The sequence below is a fragment of the Frankliniella occidentalis genome, unplaced genomic scaffold, assembly GCF_000697945.3.
Source record: "Frankliniella occidentalis isolate FOCC.00 unplaced genomic scaffold, Focc_3.1 Scaffold53, whole genome shotgun sequence".
Taxonomy (NCBI): Eukaryota; Metazoa; Arthropoda; class Insecta; order Thysanoptera; family Thripidae; genus Frankliniella; species Frankliniella occidentalis.
This window is the reverse complement of record NW_026267183.1, coordinates 917,418-937,800: the sequence shown is the minus strand read 5'-3', so window position 1 is coordinate 937,800 and position 20,383 is coordinate 917,418. Positions and strand designations below refer to the sequence as shown.

Sequence of the window (20,383 nt, the reverse complement as noted above, 5' to 3'; positions counted from 1 at the left end):
ACACACGCTCGCACCACCGTTATAACATAGCATTCCACCGCCTTTTTATTTGCCCTTTTCTACGCTCCCTTTTGTAGCGTTCCCATGTACTTCACCCCGGCCGCCGCCCCGTCGCGTCGCGCTGCGTCCTTTGGCTGCCTCTGTTGCCCCCCCCCCCTCTCCCCCGGGTATCTCACTCTGTCATATATATGCTACACACGCTCGCACCACCGTTATAACATAGCATTCCACCGCCTTTTTATTTGCCCTTTTCTACGCTCCCTTTTGTAGCGTTCCCATGTACTTCACGCCTGCTCCGATACCGTGCGCACCGTCATGCAATAACAACTAATTGCCCGATATTCGATTCGACCACGCGTGAGAGATGTTATTGTTCGATACAAAACGGTTATTTTGTTTCGTTTTGGTGTGTGTGTATAACCGTTTCGTTTTCCCCTCTCTGCTTCGCGTCGACATTAAGGGCTTTCTCCTCTGAACGCCCGCGCGTCCGTTATACTCGTACAAAACAGTAAAGCCATAAGCAACAGCTCATATAATTTCCCCTCTCCCTTGCCAAACCCGAAGAAAAGAAAGAAAAGAAAAACAAAAATGGCCTCCCCTTTGCCTTGGCCATGTTCGCGGCCGGCCCGTCCATCAGCCCGGTGCAATCGGACAGATTACTCGATATCTGCGCGGATCGGCTCTAAATCAACAGCGGCATTGCCTTGCGCCCCGCGGTTCAGTTCGGGGGGGCCTTTCGCCTCGCTGCGCGGCCGCGTTGCCCACCTCTCTTCCAGTGTGCGGAGTCCGTTTTCCAATAAACGGCTACCAGCGGCCAAATAATTGATTCTGTGGGGCGGTGCGGCCGGCACATACCTCCCCGGCCACGCCCCGCCACGCCGCGGCCGGCACCGCTCGCCGGACCGTGGAAAGGCCGAACAAGTACCCTCTCCGCCCACCCGGATCCAAGGGCGCCCTCGCTCTTATGCCCCGCCGGCCCCGCCGGGCGGCAGGACCTCCCCGTGTTCCTTCCCCCGCCGCCCCGTCCATCCTTGTCGTGTGCAGAGTACAGCGGTAGCCGCCCTTTCGCCGGGGCTGACCTGCGTCTCAAGGCGCCCGTCGTCCCGGAGAGCGGCCGACGTCCGGCGGCGGCCCGCCACGGCAGCGTCCGAGGGCGTATGCATGTGGGGCCCGGGCCCCCACACCACGAGTCACACTCCGGCGCCTTCGGGGGACCACAACGCGCCTGTCGTGCCGGGCCGTGCCGTGCCGTGCCGTGCCGTGCCGTGCCGTGCCGTGCCGTCCTCTTCCTCTCACTCTCCTCTTCTCTCTCAATCTTACTCCCACTTGAATAGTCGCTTTATAACAACTTGTGCTCGTTATTCTGCTTTTATTCGACACTACAGAGCCGCCGCCGCAGCAGCAGTAGCGGAGGGAGCTTGTTTGGTTTTCGCACGAAACGCCTTAATTAGCGCAAAGCGGCCCTCACAGTTTGGTGGAGCAGGCCGTGCTGAGCCGCTGAGACAGGGCGGGGCCGAGCCGCCGCATTACAATGCCGACCTGCTCAATTGCTTTTCTCAGGCTCCGCCGCCGTTTGTTACAAAGTGAGCAGCACGCATGCGGGGAGTGAGTGGGTGCGAAATAATTCTATGAGAGGAAAGTTATTCTCCTATCTCTATCCAAAGTTACATTGCGGGGCGCTATATCGTTCGCGTGCGCACGTGCTTGTGATACGACATACGCGGCGCGCGTTGAGTCCTTCAGTGCTTATACTTTGGGCGTTCCATTTGATTTTACTGTTTTACCATCATTTTTCTCTCTGACAGCCTGGATGTATGGGTCCGTTCAGTTCCCAAGCAGAGTCGGGCGGCGCCGTATACTATTTCCAAACCGATAAGAAATATCCTCCCGCGTTGACGCCGCCGCGCAGTTGTTCCCGCCTGCCCGCTTGCCGCGCGTAGGATCCCTTTTGTTGCCCAACTAGAGCGTGATCGTGTTCGGGAAGGTCCGGGTCGGGTGGCGCCCGGCCGGCCCGCCATCACGATTCGGCCAAAACTGCCGAAAGGCTCCCTGCTTGACTTGAGATGGAGTGGGGAGGAAGGGGGGGTGGCGTTGTTTTTAGTTGGTCGCCGAACGCGAGCTCTCCTGGTATTGTGCGGGCCGGCCCTTCAACCAACCCTACAACCCACACTGTAGCCCGCCCTCCAGTAAGCCCGCGCTACAACTCACCCTGAAACCTGCCATTCAAGTTTGCCCTGTGGCCTGTCCTCCGTCCTAGAGCCCACCCTGCAGTAGTTGCGCCGAGCGCCGAGACAAGGCCTACGTCCCGCTCCGAACGTCCAGGCTCCGCAGAAGCCAGTAAAGCTATGGGTCTTACGACGCCGCCGCGCCGTAAGGGAGCGCGCACGTTAACGCCACTGCTGCGTGTGGGTGAGACAGACACACTACTCGATAGTACGGCGGGCCGGTGGTGGTGGTGGTCGGGCGAGTGCGAGAGAGACGAGGGGAGACGATTACCTCCACCACCATACCCACGCCGCAGCCCTACAGACAGGCCCTCTCTCTAGGCCAGCGGGCCGTGCGGTGCGGGCGGGCCACTTTGTTATTGGCCTTTCAGATAGGGAAGGCCGTGTTGGTCCGGGAGGGGAGGGGGTGGGGAGGGGGCTACTCTCAAGTCCGAGCACTCCTGCTCTCTTTTCGTTTCGCCTTGCATTTCTCAAAAACAACGTCAAAATTATCCGCCCATACCGGCGGCGGCGGCGCGGCGCGGCGCGGCAGCTCGCCGACTTTGCGCCGCTGAAACATCGCGCTCGTTGGCTGCCGACAATTACTCGGGGGAGGAGGGAGGGAGGGGGGCGTACCCGGACCCGCCCGGCCAACCACGCCCCGCCACCAGCGCAGCGCCCTTGATACGGTTATTAATACCTCTTTGGAAGTCGGTGCATCTGGAGTGGAGGGCGGGCGCGAAGCGCCACGCCACGCCGCGCCTCGCCCCGCTAGACTATCGGCTCCCGCGCGCACCCGGGTGTATCCACGCCTCCCTAGGCGGATGCTGCTCTGCTCCTCCTCCCCCTCCCCCTCCCCTCCTCCAGGACTGGAATCGTCGCGTCTGGGATCACTCAGTAAGTACGCCCGTCATTCGCCGTTATTAACCTGCCTAGTTCGGCTTCTGCGGGCTCGCATAGCGCCTGGTGGATAGGCAATATCTTGCCTGCAGTGCATGCGTGTATTGCGGGGTGGCCTACCCCGAGTCTCGCAGGCGCCGAGCTCCCGTCATTTTTGACGAATGAATCTGATGGAAACGAACTTACATTCTGAACGATCCCTTTGCCAACCGAGTCACGTCACCATCGTATATATCGCGGCCTCTTTTCTCGAAGGGCACGTTGTTTGAGGCCTTGTTCTTGTTCTAGGACGCGGTTGGGCAGCGTGCAGTGTCGTAGTGCCGCGGCCGAGTGGCCCGCATGCTACACTGAGAAAAAAAATCTGTCTCAGCACTATACGTTTAGTCCCCAGATCGACGTTTTTTCGTTGCACTATACGTCTAGCGCTGGGAGCTAAACGTAGCATCCCAGGCAAAGAAAATTTAGAGCACAGCACTAAAACTCTATGGCAGGTCACTATCTCATTTTGAGCTGGGACAAAAGTCGGGAGCATTAGACGTACGTTTAGTGCCCGGACAGAAATATTTTTCTCAGTGTAGGAGGTGCCCTTCCCTTTGGCGGGCCCAGCGGGGCGGCTGCGCCCTTATGGCGGTGCACTCGCGGAGCAGGGCCGCTCCCAAAACACGTTTCCTTGTCGTGTCATGCCTCCTGGGAGGGGGGGGGGGGCAGAGCGGGGCGGAGTCCCCGGAGCCTCTTTATCAAAGCGCCGCCCCGCCGGGCCCTGCCGCGCCCGCGTACGAGCAGCGGTAGACATTACTCAGGGCTCTGCCCATGCTATGCACTCTCCAGGAGAGCGCGATGTTGCGCGATCCGCTGCAGCGTCCCCCCGGCCGCGCGGCCCTCTTGCCCGAGGCGCGGTGCCACAGCCCGCGAGCACACCGCGAGGAGGAGCTGACGCCATGCGCCTCTCTCGCGGCTCGGAGGACCCGCCGGGCCCGGCCCAGGCATCACTCCCGGCAGCGGCCAGTGCACCGGATGGACGGTCACCGACGAGTGCCATCCGCCCTAGAGCAGGACGCCGTCCTGGGCCGCGGGGTGCTTCGTGCCGGGGCAGGGCCGCGCGCAGCGGACCTGTTTGAGCAACTGGACCTGGTACGGTCCGACACCACACCACCACCACCACCAGCCCCACCCCCGCGCCGCACTCATCCAGAGCTAGTGTGCTAGTATTTCGACAGCCGTGTGGCCTCTGCCGTTTTCCTCGTGGAACTGCTCTCTCGGGCAATCAGGCGGATCACTCGGCCCCCACCGGCACCGCCCCGCAAGGACGCGCGACATACAGGCCGCGAGCGGGAGCCGGACGCGCGGTACTGCCGCCCCGCCCCATTGTCTGGCGGCCACCGGGGCCCGGCCAGCAGAGTAACGACTGCAGCGGCTCTGCAGATTTGCCGTACTTTTCGGCCGCTGCCGGCGCCTGATCGCGGAGGTCAGCCCGTTCCGTTCGGAACATAAACGACCCGCGAGATAGGCCGGCGGTGCAGCACGTGCCGACCCGACGCACCCGAGGCCCGCGCCGCGCCCGCGACCCCTGCGGCGGCAAGGCTCTCCCCCCCGCCCTTGGCCACCTCCGGCCAGCCAGAACAGAGCTCCCCGCGAACAACAGCATAAGCAGTAAACTCTGCAGGAGAGACCCTACGCCGCGACAGATCTGGAGCACACACACACACACACACTCGTGCATGAACGAAAACAATTTTAGACACATCCATATGTTTCTGGGACTTAGCCGCGCGCAAGTGCGCTGCCCGTGAGCCAGCCGTCGCCGTGTATGCCATTCATCCGGCTCAGGGTTGGATGAATGGAGAGTTGCGGCGTGGCGTGGCGGGGCGCGGCGGGGCGCGGCGGGGCGCGGCGGGGCGTGGCGGGGCGTGGCGAGGCGTGGCGGGGCGCGCGGTCCACTAGGTACCTTGCAGCGCGGCGGGGCCGGACCTCCTCTGGCGTGGACCGTGGACCGCGGACCATCCTTTTGTTTCCACCTTTACTTTCCGCGGCGTTATGAAGTAATCGGGCAAATCGGCCGCGGGCCGGGCACACGCACTCACATGCGCACACACGCACGCACGCACGCACGAAAGGCTCGGGGGCACGGAGAAGAATCGAAAACCCTTTTCTTGCGTGGCGGAACATCTCTCATAGGCCCTGCCTGCCAGCACGGGCCGCCGCCTTCTCCCACCGCATCATGCTCGCATGGTTGGGTAACGCCGATGATCTCCGCGACCACCGGCGGCGGCGGCGGCGGAGAGGCGCACGGGATGTAGGACTTGGACTTGCCTTGTCATGAGAATCAGAAGCTGAGCAAAGGCATAGTACCAAAACTTTTGCTGTTCTTTTTTTTTGTCAGGCTGATTTCAGAAATCCCGAGGCTTTATTCGCGTCTTTACCTAGGAAGATTATCCGCCCCCGTGATTGTCGCGGCACACCTCTTATCGACGACACCTCATCGATGTATCGATAGCAGTAGCCCATCTGTCTATAATCCCACCCCGGCGATAATCAATGCTGCGCGATCCTCCGCGCTGTTGCCCACTCGCGGGGAAGAAATCCCTTTTCCAACCCAACTCCCGTCTCGATGCATGCGGCCTTTAGCGAGACGGAGCCGCGCCACGCCAGCTGCCCACCCCTGAGCACGCCCATGAGCAGCACTCACTTGCTGCAATCCGGGCATTGTGTGGCCGAGGCCCGCCGCCGAGCGGGGAGTGTGTGAGCGAGTGTGAAAAGGAAAACGTCATCCATTCCTGCTCGCTTCACCTTCTCCATCTCATGTGGCATTAGATCGTGTGTTTTCTCTGTCTCACTCGCTCCCTTTCTCTCTCTTTTTCCCTGCTCCCCAAAGATCACCTTTTGCCGCTCATTTACGTGAGTTCGCACGTCCGCCACGCCGCCCGAAATCTATAACGCCGCACCAGCGGGTGTCGCTAACGACTACAGGTGCGCAGCTGAACAGCGGCGACGACGGCCCTTCCCCCCGACGCGATGGGACGCAAGCCCTCCAACTTATAGTTACCAGACAAAGTGGACACCGGCTCGGCTACCAGGAGGGTCGCTTGCCATTCCGCCATCCGTCTCAATAACACACACTCACGCTACAGAACACTAAATTATTCATGCCCCCCTCCCCCTTTCTTCTTTCTCTCTCGCTCCCTCTCTCTCTCTTTCTCACTCTCTCTCACAGATACACACAGACACTCACACACCACCATGCCGTTGCGCCAATTCGTCCTTGCTGAACAAACTTTACCTCGCTCGATCCTCCTTGTCTCCCGAGGGACGCGCGCGCGCGCAAGCGGACAGACTAGGAGGAAGTGGGCAGGACGTCGCCTTTCGGTGTTGCAGAGCAGCATAGCCAGGGACTTCCTTTCGCGTGGCGCGCGGATCGTCCCCCGCCCCGCCACCCGCCGCGCGGGGGGTTTGTATCCAGGCGTGAAAAACGGTCGCGGCCAACGGCGCATCGCGGGCGCCGCCGCCGCCTCCTGAGCCGCTGGAGCAGAGCGGGGTGAGCGCGGGCGCGGGGCGGAAGGTTGCGGCGACAAACATTTGAGGCGGTGCACCTCGCGGAGCGTCGTGTCGCGAGGCGGGGCGGGGCGGGGCAGCCAAGGCGTTCGGCACGCGATACTTTGACGCGCGGAAACCACAGCCGGCCGCAGCACGCGACGTCGTCGTCGTCGTCACTGCTGCAAGTCGTAAAACATGGGACAATCACTCCAATTTCATTTTATCCTTTTTGTGTGTGTCTGGCATGAAATTAAACAACTTTTGTAAAAAAAAAAAATTGTTTTTATTGTCGTGCAACTATTAGACGCGGCGAGGCTAGTCTCATACCCTGTCAAGGGTAACTACGGTACATGGTGTGCGTCCGCGAATATTACTTTGCGAATGTGGATGCGTTGGTGGTGTGAGTTCGGTTGTAAACACGACACGCACGCTCGCACACGCGGGCACGGGAGGGGATGGGAGGGGGAGCGACGCCCACCTCCGCGGTGAGTCTGCAAAAGAGGACTAAAGCGGTGCGTGACAGGAATGTGCACGAGGTGGTAGTGGGCCTCTGCGGGACAAGTCGGCCCCTCGAGCTTTTAAAGGAGTGTGACTCCTCGTCACAATTCGCCACCCCATATGTCAGTCGCCGCCGCCGCCTGAGAAGCGTTGGGTAGGCCGCCCGCCGAAGTGCGCTGCGTGCCGCGGTACTGGGTGGCCTACCCTGCAGGCTGACGCCCGCCTGAGAGGCAGTGGGTAGGCCGCCCGCCGCGGCGCGCTGCGTGCAGCGGCATTGGGTGGCCTACCCCGCAGGCTGACGCCCGCCTGGCCGAGGCCGACAGGACCCGCGAACTAATCACTTAACACGTTGAGTCCCAGGGGGTCCATTAATCTCGTGCATTGTGACCATACGTATGGTCACGTGGGACTCAACGTGTTAACTAACTGGAGGCCGATCACCGCAGAATCCTCCTCAGCCGTTTACCCGTGCGTGGGCGGTGAAAGCAGCACAGCTGCCCGGCTCGGCCGGTTCTTAGTAGTTAGGTCCGCGCGGATTCGGTCCCATAAGCGGCCGCAGCCGGGTGTATAGGTAACCGGGCGCTCTTTAGACACAATTTCGCGGTGCCAGTTACGCGGGGGTCGGACGGGATAGCATCTGCCGCGAGGGCTGACAGATTGGGCGCGCGAGGCGCGAGCTGGCCGCCCGCCTGCTGGGCCTAATGGGATGGTGCTTGCGGCACTTCGCGTGGCGGGGCGTGGCGGGGCGTGGATCCCGGCGCCTCGTCCCCACAACTCATCGCCGGGCGCGAGGAGGAGGGTGCTGATCGTGCGGAGAGCTGCCCGGCCCGGCGGCCCCGGCCCACCCAGCGGTCAGCTCCGCCCCCTCCCGCCGTTATGTTGTGGTACATTTCGGCAATAATACGCGCGTCTGTCGATAAACAGCGGCGCCCGGCCCGTCTCTCTCGCGGCAGGGTCGGCTGGACTGGGTCAGATCCTCTGGTCAGATGATCCCCCAAGCCAGCTGCCGCGGGGAAAGGAGCGGAGGACCTCCTCGTCCTCGTCACACAGAACGAAGATCACGTGAAATGACGTGAAGTATGATGAGCCAGCGCCAGCCAGTTAGGGCGTAGGGCGGCGCCGTGCGAAGCCTGCGGTCCAGCCGAGTCCAGCACGGCGGTTTGTGGGAACGCGCTGGTCGGGCGTCGAGGTGGAGGGGAGGGGGTGGAGGCTCTGACAATGAGTGGTCCCGGGACAGTCCCCTCTCAGCCACACACCCGTATAGCCCCGTCGTGCGTGAAACACTCGGGGGACAGGGTCGCACGCGCATTGCGCAAATTTCAATTTTGGCGCCAGTACGGCACGGCTAAGAATTCAGGAACGTTCGAACTTTTGGCCTTTCTGTTTCAGTGCGCGCTGCTGCTGCTGCTGGCGGGGCTGGCGGCCGCCCTCGAGGAGCCGCTGCCCGAGCGGTTCCTGCCGCCCAGAGACTTCAACCCGCACCCCTTCCAGCGGCCGCTGCAGCCGGGCGAGGAGGTCGGCGACGAGCACGAGCAGCCCAGCGGGCAGGTGGTGCCGGGCGCGCACCAGGACCCCGTGCAGGAGCCGCACCCGTACGCGCTGCTGGCGAGGAAGAGGCCGCGCGAGGGCCGCTACCCGCACCACCAGCCCGGTGACCCCGTGCTCTACCCGCACCCCATCACCGTCATCAGCGAGCTCCACAGATCCGCAGGCAAGCAAGCCCCCTTCTCCTTTCGCCCCCCCAGCCACTCCTGCGTACTGCCCTTGAATGATGGACGTTGAGTTTTGCCCGCAGCCCGTGCAAAGCTGCACCGCAGTCAGCACCAGAAACAGCAGCAGGAGCAGGAGCTGCAGCAGCAGCAGCAGCAGCACCTCCAACATCAGCAACTGCTGCAACAGCAGCAGCAGCAGCAGCAGCAGCAGCAACAACAACACCAGGGGTACTACCCCGTGCAAGAGCTGCAGTCCCTGGACCCCCAGCAGGACGTGTACCGCCAACAAGTACTGGTCTACGATCAGCCCGACGCACATCAGCTGCAGCAGATCCCGCAGCAGATCGCGCAGCATGTCCCTCACCAAACTCCCCAGCAGATCCAGCACGCGCAGCCACAGCAGCTTCAGCACGACAGCGTGAGTTGATGAGCCCCTAGCAGTGGCCCGGTTGATCTCGGCTTACTTTGTACTCCCTCGACCGTCTTTCCCCCTGCGCGTGCCCTTCTTCCAGACGGACGACAACTACGCCTTCTCGTACTCCGTGCGCGGCACCGGATCCGGTGACAACTTCGCGCACGCGCAGGCGCGCAGCGGCGGCGGCACGAGGGGCGAGTACCGCGTGCAGCTCCCCGACGGCCGCCTGCAGATCGTGAGCTACGTGGCGGACAACCACGGCTACCGCGCCGACGTGCGGTACGACGAGCAGCTGCACCAAACAGGTGAGTGGACAGCGTGCCGAATCGCGTGGGCTCTGCGGGCCAGGGGTAGCCGAATAATGCTTTTGCTCTCCGGTCCGTTACAGGAGGTGCGGCCCCAGCGGTGCAGCAGGTGCAGCAGGTCCAGCAGCAATACACGCCCGTCGGCAAGCTCCAGCAGTACGTCGTGTCGCCCTCCGCCGCCCCGGACGCCCAACAGTACATCGTTTCGCCGGCCGCGCGAAGGCCGCAGTACATCGCCCACGCCAGCCAGTCGCCGACGCCCGAGCGGCACCAGTACGTCGCAGGGCCTGAGGCTGCTCACCAGTACCTCGTCTCGCCCTCGGCCGCCCCCGAACAGCAGCAGTACGCCGTTGTCTCGCCCTCGGCTGCCCCCGAGCATCACCAGTTCGTCATCTCACCCTCGGCTTCCCCCGAGCAGCACCAGTACGTCGTGTCACCCTCAGCCACCCCCGAGCAGCACCAGTACGTCGTGTCACCCTCAGCCGCCCCCGAGCAGCATCGGTACATCGTGTCGCCCTCCGCGGCTCCCGAGCAGCACCAGTATGTCATCTCGCCCTCGGCTGCCCCTGAGCAGCACCAGTACGTCGTCTCGCCCTCGACCGCCCCCGAGCAGCATCAGTACGTCGTGTCGCCCTCCGCGCGCCCCGAGCAGCACCAGTACGTCGTGTCCCCGTCGGGCGCCCCTCAGCACGGCCACTTCTTCAGCCCCACGGCCGCCACCCCCGTGGCCGCTGCCTCACACCTGCAGTACTTGTCGCCCTCGACAGCGGTACCCTCGCCTGCCTCGCACCAATACCTGGACCGGCCGGCCGCGGCTGCAGGCCGCCAATACTACGACGACGGCTATTTCGTGTCGTCCACGACGCCGTCCCCTTTGGCGTCACTGGACGAAGGGCTGGACCCGTCCGGCTTCGTCCGGTTGGAGCAGTCGAGGGTCCCCACTACCCAGGCCCCTCCCCCTGACAACACTGCGTCTCCAGCACCCATACAATTTCCAAGGGTACCAGAAGACACCCAGGACCAGCAGCAGCAACAACAACAGCAGCAGCAACAGCAGCAACAGCAGCAGCAGCGACAACCACAGCAACAATATGGCCAGTCTGGCAGATCAAACCAGTTGTTCCAGTCTAGCCAAAGGTTCAACAACCTTTTGTTACGACAGGGTTACTTATAGGACATTTTTTCATTTTTATAATATTGTGAAACAAGGTGTCACGTCATCAGGTGATGGCTGGATAAAGAACACAAGAAGACTGCATAAATGCAACTCTCATTGCCATTTCTATAATTCCAATATTTCATAATGCCCAACAGTCAGGCATTAAAGTGTACATACATTGTGTGAAGACTGGTACGTTGCATGCTTAAATGATAATTTGATGAAAACTGCGTTAGAGTGAGGGAGATACAATCCAACCATACCATTCTGTAAGAAACTATCGGTCAAAGTTAAAACGCATTACCTCTGTATATATTTTTAATTTTATTATCAAAGCAAGACTCTTTTATTGTGCTGAGGAACTTAAAGGTGTTCAATCAGATTGAATGTTCGCATGTGTGTTTATTTTTCTTGTGTGTGTGTGTGTTTGTGTGGTTGTTTTTTTTTTTTGCGTTAAAGTGTATGTGTGTGTGTACTATGTGTGTGTCTGTCTCTCTGTCTACGTGTGTGTGCGCGCGCGCGAGCATATGTGTTTGTGTGTTTGTTTATACTTTAATAATTTAAAACTACAAATTTATTTTTCTCAACAAAATATAAAAATAAACTTGACTCAACAATACTGTTTTACTTTTACGTTCTCAATTAATCGTTATAGTCCGGAAAGCGTTCAGTTCAAATTGAGCGGGTGGTAGTCTCGTGAGAGGCTCTGCCTAGGTCGCCGTGGCCGTTGTAGCCTCGCAATCTCCTTGCGCGGGCCGCTTTTCTCTCCTCCCCCCCTCCCTTCCCTTCCCTACCCCTTCCCCGCCCCGACCCTCCTCCCTGATCCTGTACCCTTCATTGAAAGTGCCTGATAATACCGCTGGGAAGTACTTGCAGCTGCATTCTGCTCACAGTTTTATCAGTCAGCTACTGTCTTCGGGCCCACCTCCGTCTCTGCTACGACTGGCAGCCATGGGAAAACAAGCTTTAAGCCCTGGTGACCCCACCTCCTTCTCAAGACCAGGTTTGTATTGATACACATAACCCAAAACTAACCGGTCGCCGGCTGGATGGTCTGTCAAACTCAACAGAACGAGCTCAGTCTTTACATTCAAATTGTTTTGAGCGTCACATTACATATCATCCTGTTCCTTTCGGTGTAGTCACTACACTGTACAGACATGTAAGTTTCTGCGTGAAAGGTTGCACTGTGGCAGATGGTAGCGGATTTGACATTGATATGAGCAATTGTAAAATGACAGTCAGTTTTAATAAAGCATTTATGTGTTGTACTAATCGGGGATTGTCTTTACACTGTGATTGCAGAGCTTGTTGCTGTCACTCATATTCATCTCAGCCTAGATGTTGATTTCAAAGAGAAAAAGTTAAAGGGTAAAGCAGATTTGACCATTGATCGTCGCAGCCAAGAAACAACACAATTGGTAAATTTAAGAAACAAGAGATTTGTCCATTTCATCACCTGTTAATGCAAAAGAAATCCATTCATTTTATGCTTCCTGTTTCTAGGTTTTGGATTCAAGAGACCTATCGATCTCCAATGTTAAAGTTCAATCAACAGGCCAGACCCTGGAATACAGTTTAGGATCCTCCATTGGAACGTTTGGTTGCAGCCTAACCATTCAATTACCTGTTGAAGTACCTCAAGGGTAGGACATTTTAGTTGTAGAACATTGTTGTTGAGTTTTGCTTTAAATTTAGAAGACAGGCATTATACATTTTTCACTTGTTTTATAGGTTGGTTCTCAGTGTAGAATATGAAACCTCATCATCAGCAAGTGCCCTTCAGTGGCTTAGTGCAGAGCAGACAGTTGGCAAGCAGCATCCATATTTGTTCAGCCAATGTCAGGTGAACATTTTTCTTTCTCTCTCTCTCTGTGATATTTGGTTTGAAATTTTGACTGAAATAATTTGGTATCATACAAACTCTGCAATTTTGACAGGCCATACATGCACGATCTATGGTTCCCTGTCAAGATACTCCCTCCTCCAAAATAACATACAGTGCAGAGGTTTGACAAATTTCTTGTTCTTAAAACTCAATACATATTCAACAATTTTAAAACTAATTTGTTTAAAAATATTCTTATTAGATTTCTGCACCTGAGGCTCTTGTTGTGTTAATGAGTGCACTTCAAGATGAGGCTGGAAGGTCTTTAAACAGCCCTCGTCCAGGTACTAAATTTCATTGTTTCCGGCAACCAGTTCCCATTCCCACATACTTGATAGCAATTGCGGTGGGTCATTTGGAATCAAGGCAGATTGGGCCAAGGTCTCGAGTGTGGTCAGAGAAAGAGCTAGTGGACCGTGCAGCATTTGAATTCGATCAGGTATTGATAAATGATAATCTCCAAAAATTCAACTTAGATTGTAATGTGTATGACTCAATAGCAATGTATTCTTTCCTAGACTGAGACGTTCCTCCAAACTGCTGAGCAGCTCTGTGGCCCCTATGTCTGGGGACAGTATGACTTGCTAGTTTTACCTTCATCATTCCCATTTGGAGGCATGGAAAATCCGTGCATCACTTTTGTAACACCTACACTTTTGGTGTGTATTTTTTGGAGAACAATTTACATTTCATAGACTATTTGTTTTCTTTTTTCTAACCTAATGTCTATTTTGTTTAACAGGCTGGCGACAAGTCTCTAGCCAATGTTGTTGCCCATGAAATTGCGCATAGCTGGACTGGAAACTTAGTGACAAATCGAACTTTTGAAGACTTTTGGCTAAATGAAGGATGGACTGTCTTTGTTGAAAGGAAAATCAAAGGACGCGTTCAAGGTGAAGCTGCTAGGCAATTTTGTGCTATTGGTGGTCTAAAAGAGTTGCATGAAACAGTAAGTTTATTGTTACAGTGTCAATTTTTTTTCTTCTTCAAAATATCAGTATCTCATGACTCTGTCCTAACCTTTGATGCAGGTAGAGCGACGAGGCTCTACAGATCCATTGACCTGCCTCGTTCATGATTTACGTGGTGTAGACCCTGATGATGCATTCTCAAGTGTACCCTACGAGAAGGGTCATACATTCCTCTACTATTTGGAGCACCAGTTGGGGGGGCCTGAAGCATTTGAACCCTTTATGAAAGCTTACCTCGACCACTTCAAATTTAAATCTATTTCAACTGAGGACTGGAAGAATTTCCTGTATGATTTCTTCCCTGGGAAACACAGTGTTCTCAATGGCATTGATTGGGACTCCTGGTTGCGGAAACCTGGCATGCCTCCACATATTCCATCGTATGTTTTAACTGATTAATCTAATCTGTTTTGAACCAATTTTACACTTTGTTTATATTATTTTTCTTCTGTTTATCCTTCAAAAATAGATATGATACGTCATATTCAGATGCTTGTACTGCCTTAGCCGATCGCTGGCGCAAGTGGTCAGAGTCCCCTCCCATGCCATTCAACCCCGCTGACTGGGGTAATTTGTCCTCTGAGCAACACGTGGAAGTTCTCGCCCAACTGCTTGCTGGTCCAGCACTGACCCCAAGCAAAGTTGCTACCCTAGGTGTTACTTATAACTTGGCCAGCTCTCAGAATGCTGAAATAAGATTTAGGTATGTTTCAAGATCACTCTACTATATTGCAATTGTAATATTTCTGTTACAATGCTTTACTTATTTGCAAACAGGTGGATTCGCCTTGGTCTGAAGGCCCGCTGGCAACCAGCCATTGCCCCTGCATTGCAGTTTGTAACTGAACAAGGACGCATGAAATATGTACGCCCCATTTACAGGTATGAAGAAAAAGTAATTATCATTCCTAAATGCCATTGAAAATTTTCCCATTTATATTAATTTTATTTCCTCACACAGAGATTTATATGATTGGGAAGAAGCTCGTCCCCATGCAATTTCAACTTACAAACAAAATCGATCAAGTATGATGTATGTCAGTGCTCATACTGTTGCAAAAGACCTTCACTTAGAAGAATAATGGAGTATATAGAAATATTTTATTGAGGATTTTAATGTTACCTGATTATTGCTCCTATTTTCCCAATATGCTTTTCTATAATTCATGTGCCTTTCCTCTATTAAGGTTTTAAACTTTTTAATTTCAGGGATGCAATTTATTGTATCTAATTTTATCACTGCTTGAAATTTGAAAATATACAAAATGAAATGAGACTTAATTTATTATTCAAAAATCACCATGGTTCTTGTCCTTTAGGTTTGTAGGGAGTTCTAATTGGTTGAGCTTTCCTCTCTGGGTCAGGTTTACCCCACAAGTCAGAGCCCTCGACAAAGTCTGCTGGGAGATCAAACAGTTGAGGACACTGACTAGCAACTTCATCAGGAACCTCCTCCAACTTGCTTGGCACCGGCCTCAATGGTCTTATCTGGTTTGTAATGTTGCCAGCAATTTCTGGTGGAATATTTGCATCGGGAAAAATGTGAAGTCTTGTCATTTGATTTCCACGAAAGAGACCCTTTTCCAGAGCAAAATAAACTGCTTTCTTCACAATCTGAAAATGAAAATCAATTAAAATTCCTACCTTTGAAAATTTTTTACTACAAGTTAACAAGCAGTAGTATGGTAGTGTAGTTACCAGTGTGTTATCTGCTTCATGCAATTCCCACGCAAGGGTCCAACTTTTGGATCCTGCATACCGACGATGGTGAAAATAAGCTCTGCGATACCAATCATCTCCAGGAAGTGCTACCTCTTTAGAATTAATAACCACAACGTGATCTCCACAATTGTCTAGAAAAAACCCAAGAGATCATAACATTGAAGAAATTTGTCTACTTGATACAAACAATAATTGACACGTAAAATACATACTCAAGGGATGATATATAGGTTTCCATAGGCCTGATAAATACTTTTTGATGACATAAGCAGATTCATACGGATTTTGCCATTTCATGTCATACAGATGCCAAGATCTTGCAAATGTAGCCCATTGCTGCAAGGAAACAAGATACATAACCAAAAAGTGCAGACGCCGCAGTCGGAAACACACGATACAAATTATGATAGATGAATGAACTGGTCTCAAACCTGGGCTCGCCTAAATGATGACATAATAGTGGTGTGATACTTCAGTAAAAATGAAATATTAACCACTACTTGTCTGTACAAATCAAAAAGTTGTTCTCAATACACATGAGGATAGAGAACATCAACCTACCACCCACTCATGTATGAAAAATTTAGTTTTTCACTGTTTTATGTTTTTTCCAATAACGATCATAGGATGATCCGAAACCCAACTAAGTTTTTAAAAAAAATTATACTTTCATCATATTTCCGCATTTTTAATCCGTAATTGGTCTAAAGTTATTGAACCTAGCTTGGCACAACGTTTCCGAACCGTAAATTTTTCTTCCATGTCATGCGACTAACAATGAAAGTCCACTAATGTCAAGAAGTAACTTTCATTGAATATCTTAGAATGTGATCGGAGAGTGGCTTGAATGTAGTGATTGAAGAAATTGTATTGTCATCACAGGTATTAATTACACTCTATAATAATTTTCGTTCCAAGTGCTGTCACATAAAATGCCTGTCCTCTATTTTCCTGTCGGATGCATTGACAGCCAAGTGTTCCCTAACCTTTTTAAACGTGTCCTATTTTTTACAAAAACATTTCTGAAATTTTCTGTTGGCAATTTCAGAGGTTCAGGAAAATGTCTCACTGTAGCAAAGACGCCCTGACAGATTTGTTCGGTTGGTTCCTTCAAGTCTTATTAGCTAGCTTGGCATTTACCTGTCTTATCTGTAAGTACTTTCTCTTCCACTTTGATTTTGTTCAAAGTTCAGACTTCCATTTTTCTAATTATATTTTCAACTTTTCCAGTAAAGCGATTTTGTGAACCAACTGTAGAACGGAGGCCATGGCTCATTTGGTTTTACGACACTTCAAAACAGGGTATGGGAGCCTTAGTGATTCATTTAGCAAATGTCTTCCTAGCAAGCAATTACCAAGGAGATCCGTGTACCTGGTAAGCTGATCTATGAAAGTTCTGTTAAGGATATATCACTGCCATAATATTAATCTTTAATTTATTTTTTGTTGTATTCTTTAGGTATATTATTAATTTTCTCTTAGATTCTTCTGTTGGTTTGCTAATCTTGTACATTGGAATTCGTTTTTGTCAATATCTATCACGTGCTAAACACTGGGATGCGATTAATTTTGGGGAATATGGTAAACTATACTCAATTATCTCTTTCACGGATGAGGAATCCAACAAACCTTATTTTTATACATTTTTTTCCTATTGCAGGCAAACCTCCATCACCGCAAGCATGGTTGATCCAATGTGCACTGTATGTGCTTTTAATGATAGTTGTGAAGACATCTATAACTCTTCTAATGATGCTAGACTTTTGGGATAGTGTCCAACAGTTTATTCTGTCCCCATTTAGTGACCCTCGCATTGAGGTTGCTTTAGTAATGTTGATTATTCCTTTCTTCGTCAATGTGAGTAGTAACCCTAGCTTCTTTGTTTCCAAATTGTTAACTATGTTTATTTTTGTAGATCATCCATTGTCCTTTTTCCCCTTTTCAGGCTCTTATGTTTTGGGTTACTGACAACTTTTTGATGCGCAAACAAACCACAAGAAGGAAAGAGAGTCTTCTTCAAAGAGCAAGATTTAGGTATCGTAAAATCAGAAGAGAGAAGAAGGAAGACTCTGAATCTGAAACCTTGATATCTGCTGATGAGGAATTGATAGGCTCAGGTGAGGCAGGGCAAACAAGACTAAGTAATCTAACAGTCACTTGATGATGATTGTTTTCAAATTATATTATACGTTTACAAGCGAGATCAGTTGCAAACATATGAGCTATTAGTGAGAACGGACTGAAATGTAGATTTTTATCATCTATCCAAATGAAAAGTATCATAAAATTCCCTAATATTTTTACTTCTCCTGTTTAGGGACCATTTGCTCACAGAAAAATTTAAAATTTACAATGTTCAAATATTGTAATTTTTGCTCGCTGTATCTTTCATTCTACCATCTCAATACATCAGGTCACAAGCACTATGAGTGAAACTAAAACAAAACCTTTTGAAATGAGCTATAATTTTAACACATTAACTGTGTGCTCAACTATGATTAGTCCATAACTAATTAGATTTTCATCTATGACTGATTTGATGATCAATCTGCCTTGCTTATTTCACTCAATAAATTTAAATAGGAATGTCATATTAATTGGTAGTTGTTTTTGGCTGAAAGAAATACTAGGAGTTTTATCATTTTTTTTAAATTTTTTTTTACTGCCTGCGAGTTTTGTCGTGCACATTTTCAGCACTTTTTATAACATTTTATTTTTGTCAAAGCAAATTGAACAATTGATTTTGCAAAGAGTGTAAGCTTTGATAAATGTGTCTGGAAGTGTTCATTAGTGTTCTGGCTTCTTTTACCTAATTGTGATCAAAGATCAAGCAGTTAATTTCCAAAAATTAGAAATATTCTTTGTTGTCTGTGCCATCATGCATTTGGAATAGTATTTTGGGTATGTAAGTCCTTACTGCAGTTAGAAACCACAAGTTCTGAAAATATGTCAGTATTTTAAATTGCAGTTAACAGAGATAAATTGTGACGGTAGAGGAGGCTCGTCTATTCTGACTGGGGATCTTATGTCTGTCCAATCATTGTCCTATTTTTATTTTTTTAGAGCAGATTATTGAAACTTAGTAGTAGGAAAGCATAATTCAGTTAATGTGGCAGAGAAGTAGAAGCATATGCCATGGCTGTGGATTGCTTGACATTGTGATATGATAGTGAGCTTGATAGCCTTGTAGTTAATAATTGTAGTGTATAAAAGTGAACTCTGTCCTTCTCTTTGTTGCTTTCTATTTTGTACATGTGTTAATTCTGTTGATTTGGAGACTACACACTTAGCAGTATTTGTGTAGGGAGAAGCAGGGACAAGTTTTATGATATTTATTTTGTGCTATGTTTCTTGCTTGTGCAAAACGTCTTTAAAATCTATCTTTTAACTATTTGCACCAAAACCTATTTTATCTGGTCATTGTACAGGTATTTTAATGCAACCTAGGAGATTAAGATAATATTTTCAATATTTATGGGTATTTGGTTTTTTTCCTGCTGTATGTCTGCATGCATTTTGCTCAGCCGAAGTTGTGTGAGCAGTCTTTCAATGAATTTCTAGTATAATTTTTATCCATGATTCATCACATGTTAAATTTATCACCTTTTGTTTGTGAATCTTAAAGTAAACCATTCTTCTATGATCAACTTAAACCAAAATGGTGCCAAAGTTGTTTTATGTTTTTGCTGCTCATTCTGTTCAGCATCAGTATCGTTAAAATAATCTTGTGATGTAGTGGTGGCAGTATTGTAACTTTCAATTTGCCAACACACCAATTATTACTTCCTTCCATATTATAGTGCCACATTTAAAAGATACTTAATGAGGTATTTCAGACCTTTCAGAAACATTATTTCATCGTCTTATGTTTATTTTTCTTGTATATAAGAGTAGAGCAATCAATTTCCTTTCAGAGGTGGAAGTGCTTTGGCTCTTCAACAATTTGACATGTTTTAATTTTTTTTTTTCTTTTTTGCTTCCAAGTGCCTAGATGTTATGTAACAAACATTTGCAATACCATGACTTATTTATCAGTTATAAAGTTGAAAGTTTATTCAATGTGGTACATTAGCAGAAAAATATTAGGTAAATTTTTCATTTCACTTTCCAACCTTATTGCTACTTCCTACTCAAGAAAATGTTTTTTCTTCTAATATTACTTTGCTAATGGCCCACTATCTGAAATGATGTAATGTAAAACTTGATGTAATGTAATATTTTAAGCTGGGAATGAGCTTTTGTCCCTCCTATCATGACTGAAATCACTATTTGTGGCACATATTGCCATCTTATTGAGCAAAACCAGAGCTAGAAACTTTTATCTCTAAGTCAGTAGGATTAAGTCCAAACTTGAATTAATTTTCTATTACATGCAAGAACATATCATTAACTGGCATGTTCTCTGCATTGTAGGCCAAATTCCACTTAGCATTGCTTCATACTCATAGATTGTAAAGAAACATATTTTTACCACAGATGCTTCATTGATATTTTTTTACTGGAAACCAACCAGAATGATTGTACACGTGGTGAGGGTAGCCTAGATCCTATGAGGTCAAATTTTACTATGGCAACTTTTAGAGTATATTAATGGTGGAATAAAAATGTAACTCCAAGTCCAATCGTCAGTGCTCCTCTCGTTTTTCCTTGGACGGCCCATCTGCGCCCGCCAGCTGCTGTCATGTTCGTGAGGCAGAACCACGGGCAGAACGACGACAGCAAATGCCGCCCAACACATGTTTTTTCGCCGCTCGCCCCGCCCCTCTGAAGACTCTTCTCCCCTCCCTTCCGTCCAAGACGCCTCAACTTGCCCGACGCTGTTTAACAACTAGAGCGCGCAAGTGCTCTGTTGATAGGATCAGGGAAGGGAAGGAGGGGCGAGGAAACAAATCTGGTGTCAGCAATTAAGTCCGCGGAGTAAGTCCTTCGAGTTTCGCGGTGTTTTGGCGACTCATGGCCTCTCTTGCCTAGATTCTATCGGGTGGGGCCGGAGGGGGGACATTGGCCCCTGTACGACGGCGGCGTGGCGGGGCGTGGCGGGGCGCCGACAGGAGAGCCATGAGGAGAGTGGTGGTGGT

General features: G+C 50.9%; 4 protein-coding genes across 4 annotated transcripts in view; 3 read left to right on the top strand and 1 right to left on the bottom strand.

The window, feature by feature from the left end:
• The window catches only part of LOC113210963 (uncharacterized), a 13,150-nt gene extending 1,807 nt beyond the window's left edge, over nucleotides 1-11,343 (top strand). Inside the window, exons 2-5 of the mRNA XM_026429175.2 lie at nucleotides 8,523-8,844; nucleotides 8,929-9,263; nucleotides 9,358-9,565; nucleotides 9,649-11,343. Coding sequence (XP_026284960.1) covers nucleotides 8,523-8,844; nucleotides 8,929-9,263; nucleotides 9,358-9,565; nucleotides 9,649-10,739 — 1,956 coding nt within the window. The 3' untranslated portion in view covers nucleotides 10,740-11,343. The remainder of the gene's footprint in view (nucleotides 1-8,522; nucleotides 8,845-8,928; nucleotides 9,264-9,357; nucleotides 9,566-9,648) is intronic.
• A 186-nt stretch (nucleotides 11,344-11,529) lies between these two features.
• On the top strand, nucleotides 11,530-14,859 carry LOC113210970 (leukotriene A-4 hydrolase). Its single transcript, XM_026429187.2, has 12 exons — nucleotides 11,530-11,727; nucleotides 12,030-12,145; nucleotides 12,231-12,370; nucleotides 12,459-12,570; nucleotides 12,665-12,733; nucleotides 12,815-13,051; nucleotides 13,131-13,271; nucleotides 13,355-13,561; nucleotides 13,644-13,963; nucleotides 14,053-14,286; nucleotides 14,361-14,465; nucleotides 14,545-14,859. The coding sequence occupies exons 1-12, from the start codon at nucleotides 11,676-11,678 to the stop codon at nucleotides 14,663-14,665; spliced, it is 1,854 nt and encodes a 617-aa protein (XP_026284972.1). The 5' UTR covers nucleotides 11,530-11,675; the 3' UTR covers nucleotides 14,666-14,859.
• On the bottom strand, nucleotides 14,850-15,901 carry LOC113210975 (39S ribosomal protein L13, mitochondrial). Its single transcript, XM_026429191.2, has 4 exons — nucleotides 15,737-15,901; nucleotides 15,518-15,641; nucleotides 15,282-15,436; nucleotides 14,850-15,197 (listed from the first exon to the last, which is right to left on the bottom strand). Exons 1-4 carry the CDS (start codon nucleotides 15,758-15,760, stop codon nucleotides 14,880-14,882), a joined length of 621 nt encoding a protein of 206 aa, XP_026284976.1. The 5' UTR covers nucleotides 15,761-15,901; the 3' UTR covers nucleotides 14,850-14,879.
• A 16-nt stretch (nucleotides 15,902-15,917) lies between these two features.
• Nucleotides 15,918-19,927, top strand: LOC113210974 (store-operated calcium entry regulator STIMATE). Its single transcript, XM_026429190.2, has 6 exons — nucleotides 15,918-16,187; nucleotides 16,354-16,456; nucleotides 16,536-16,680; nucleotides 16,765-16,886; nucleotides 16,966-17,162; nucleotides 17,251-19,927. Exons 2-6 carry the CDS (start codon nucleotides 16,366-16,368, stop codon nucleotides 17,464-17,466), a joined length of 771 nt encoding a protein of 256 aa, XP_026284975.1. The 5' UTR covers nucleotides 15,918-16,187; nucleotides 16,354-16,365; the 3' UTR covers nucleotides 17,467-19,927.
• The last annotated feature ends 456 nt before the right edge of the window (nucleotides 19,928-20,383 follow it).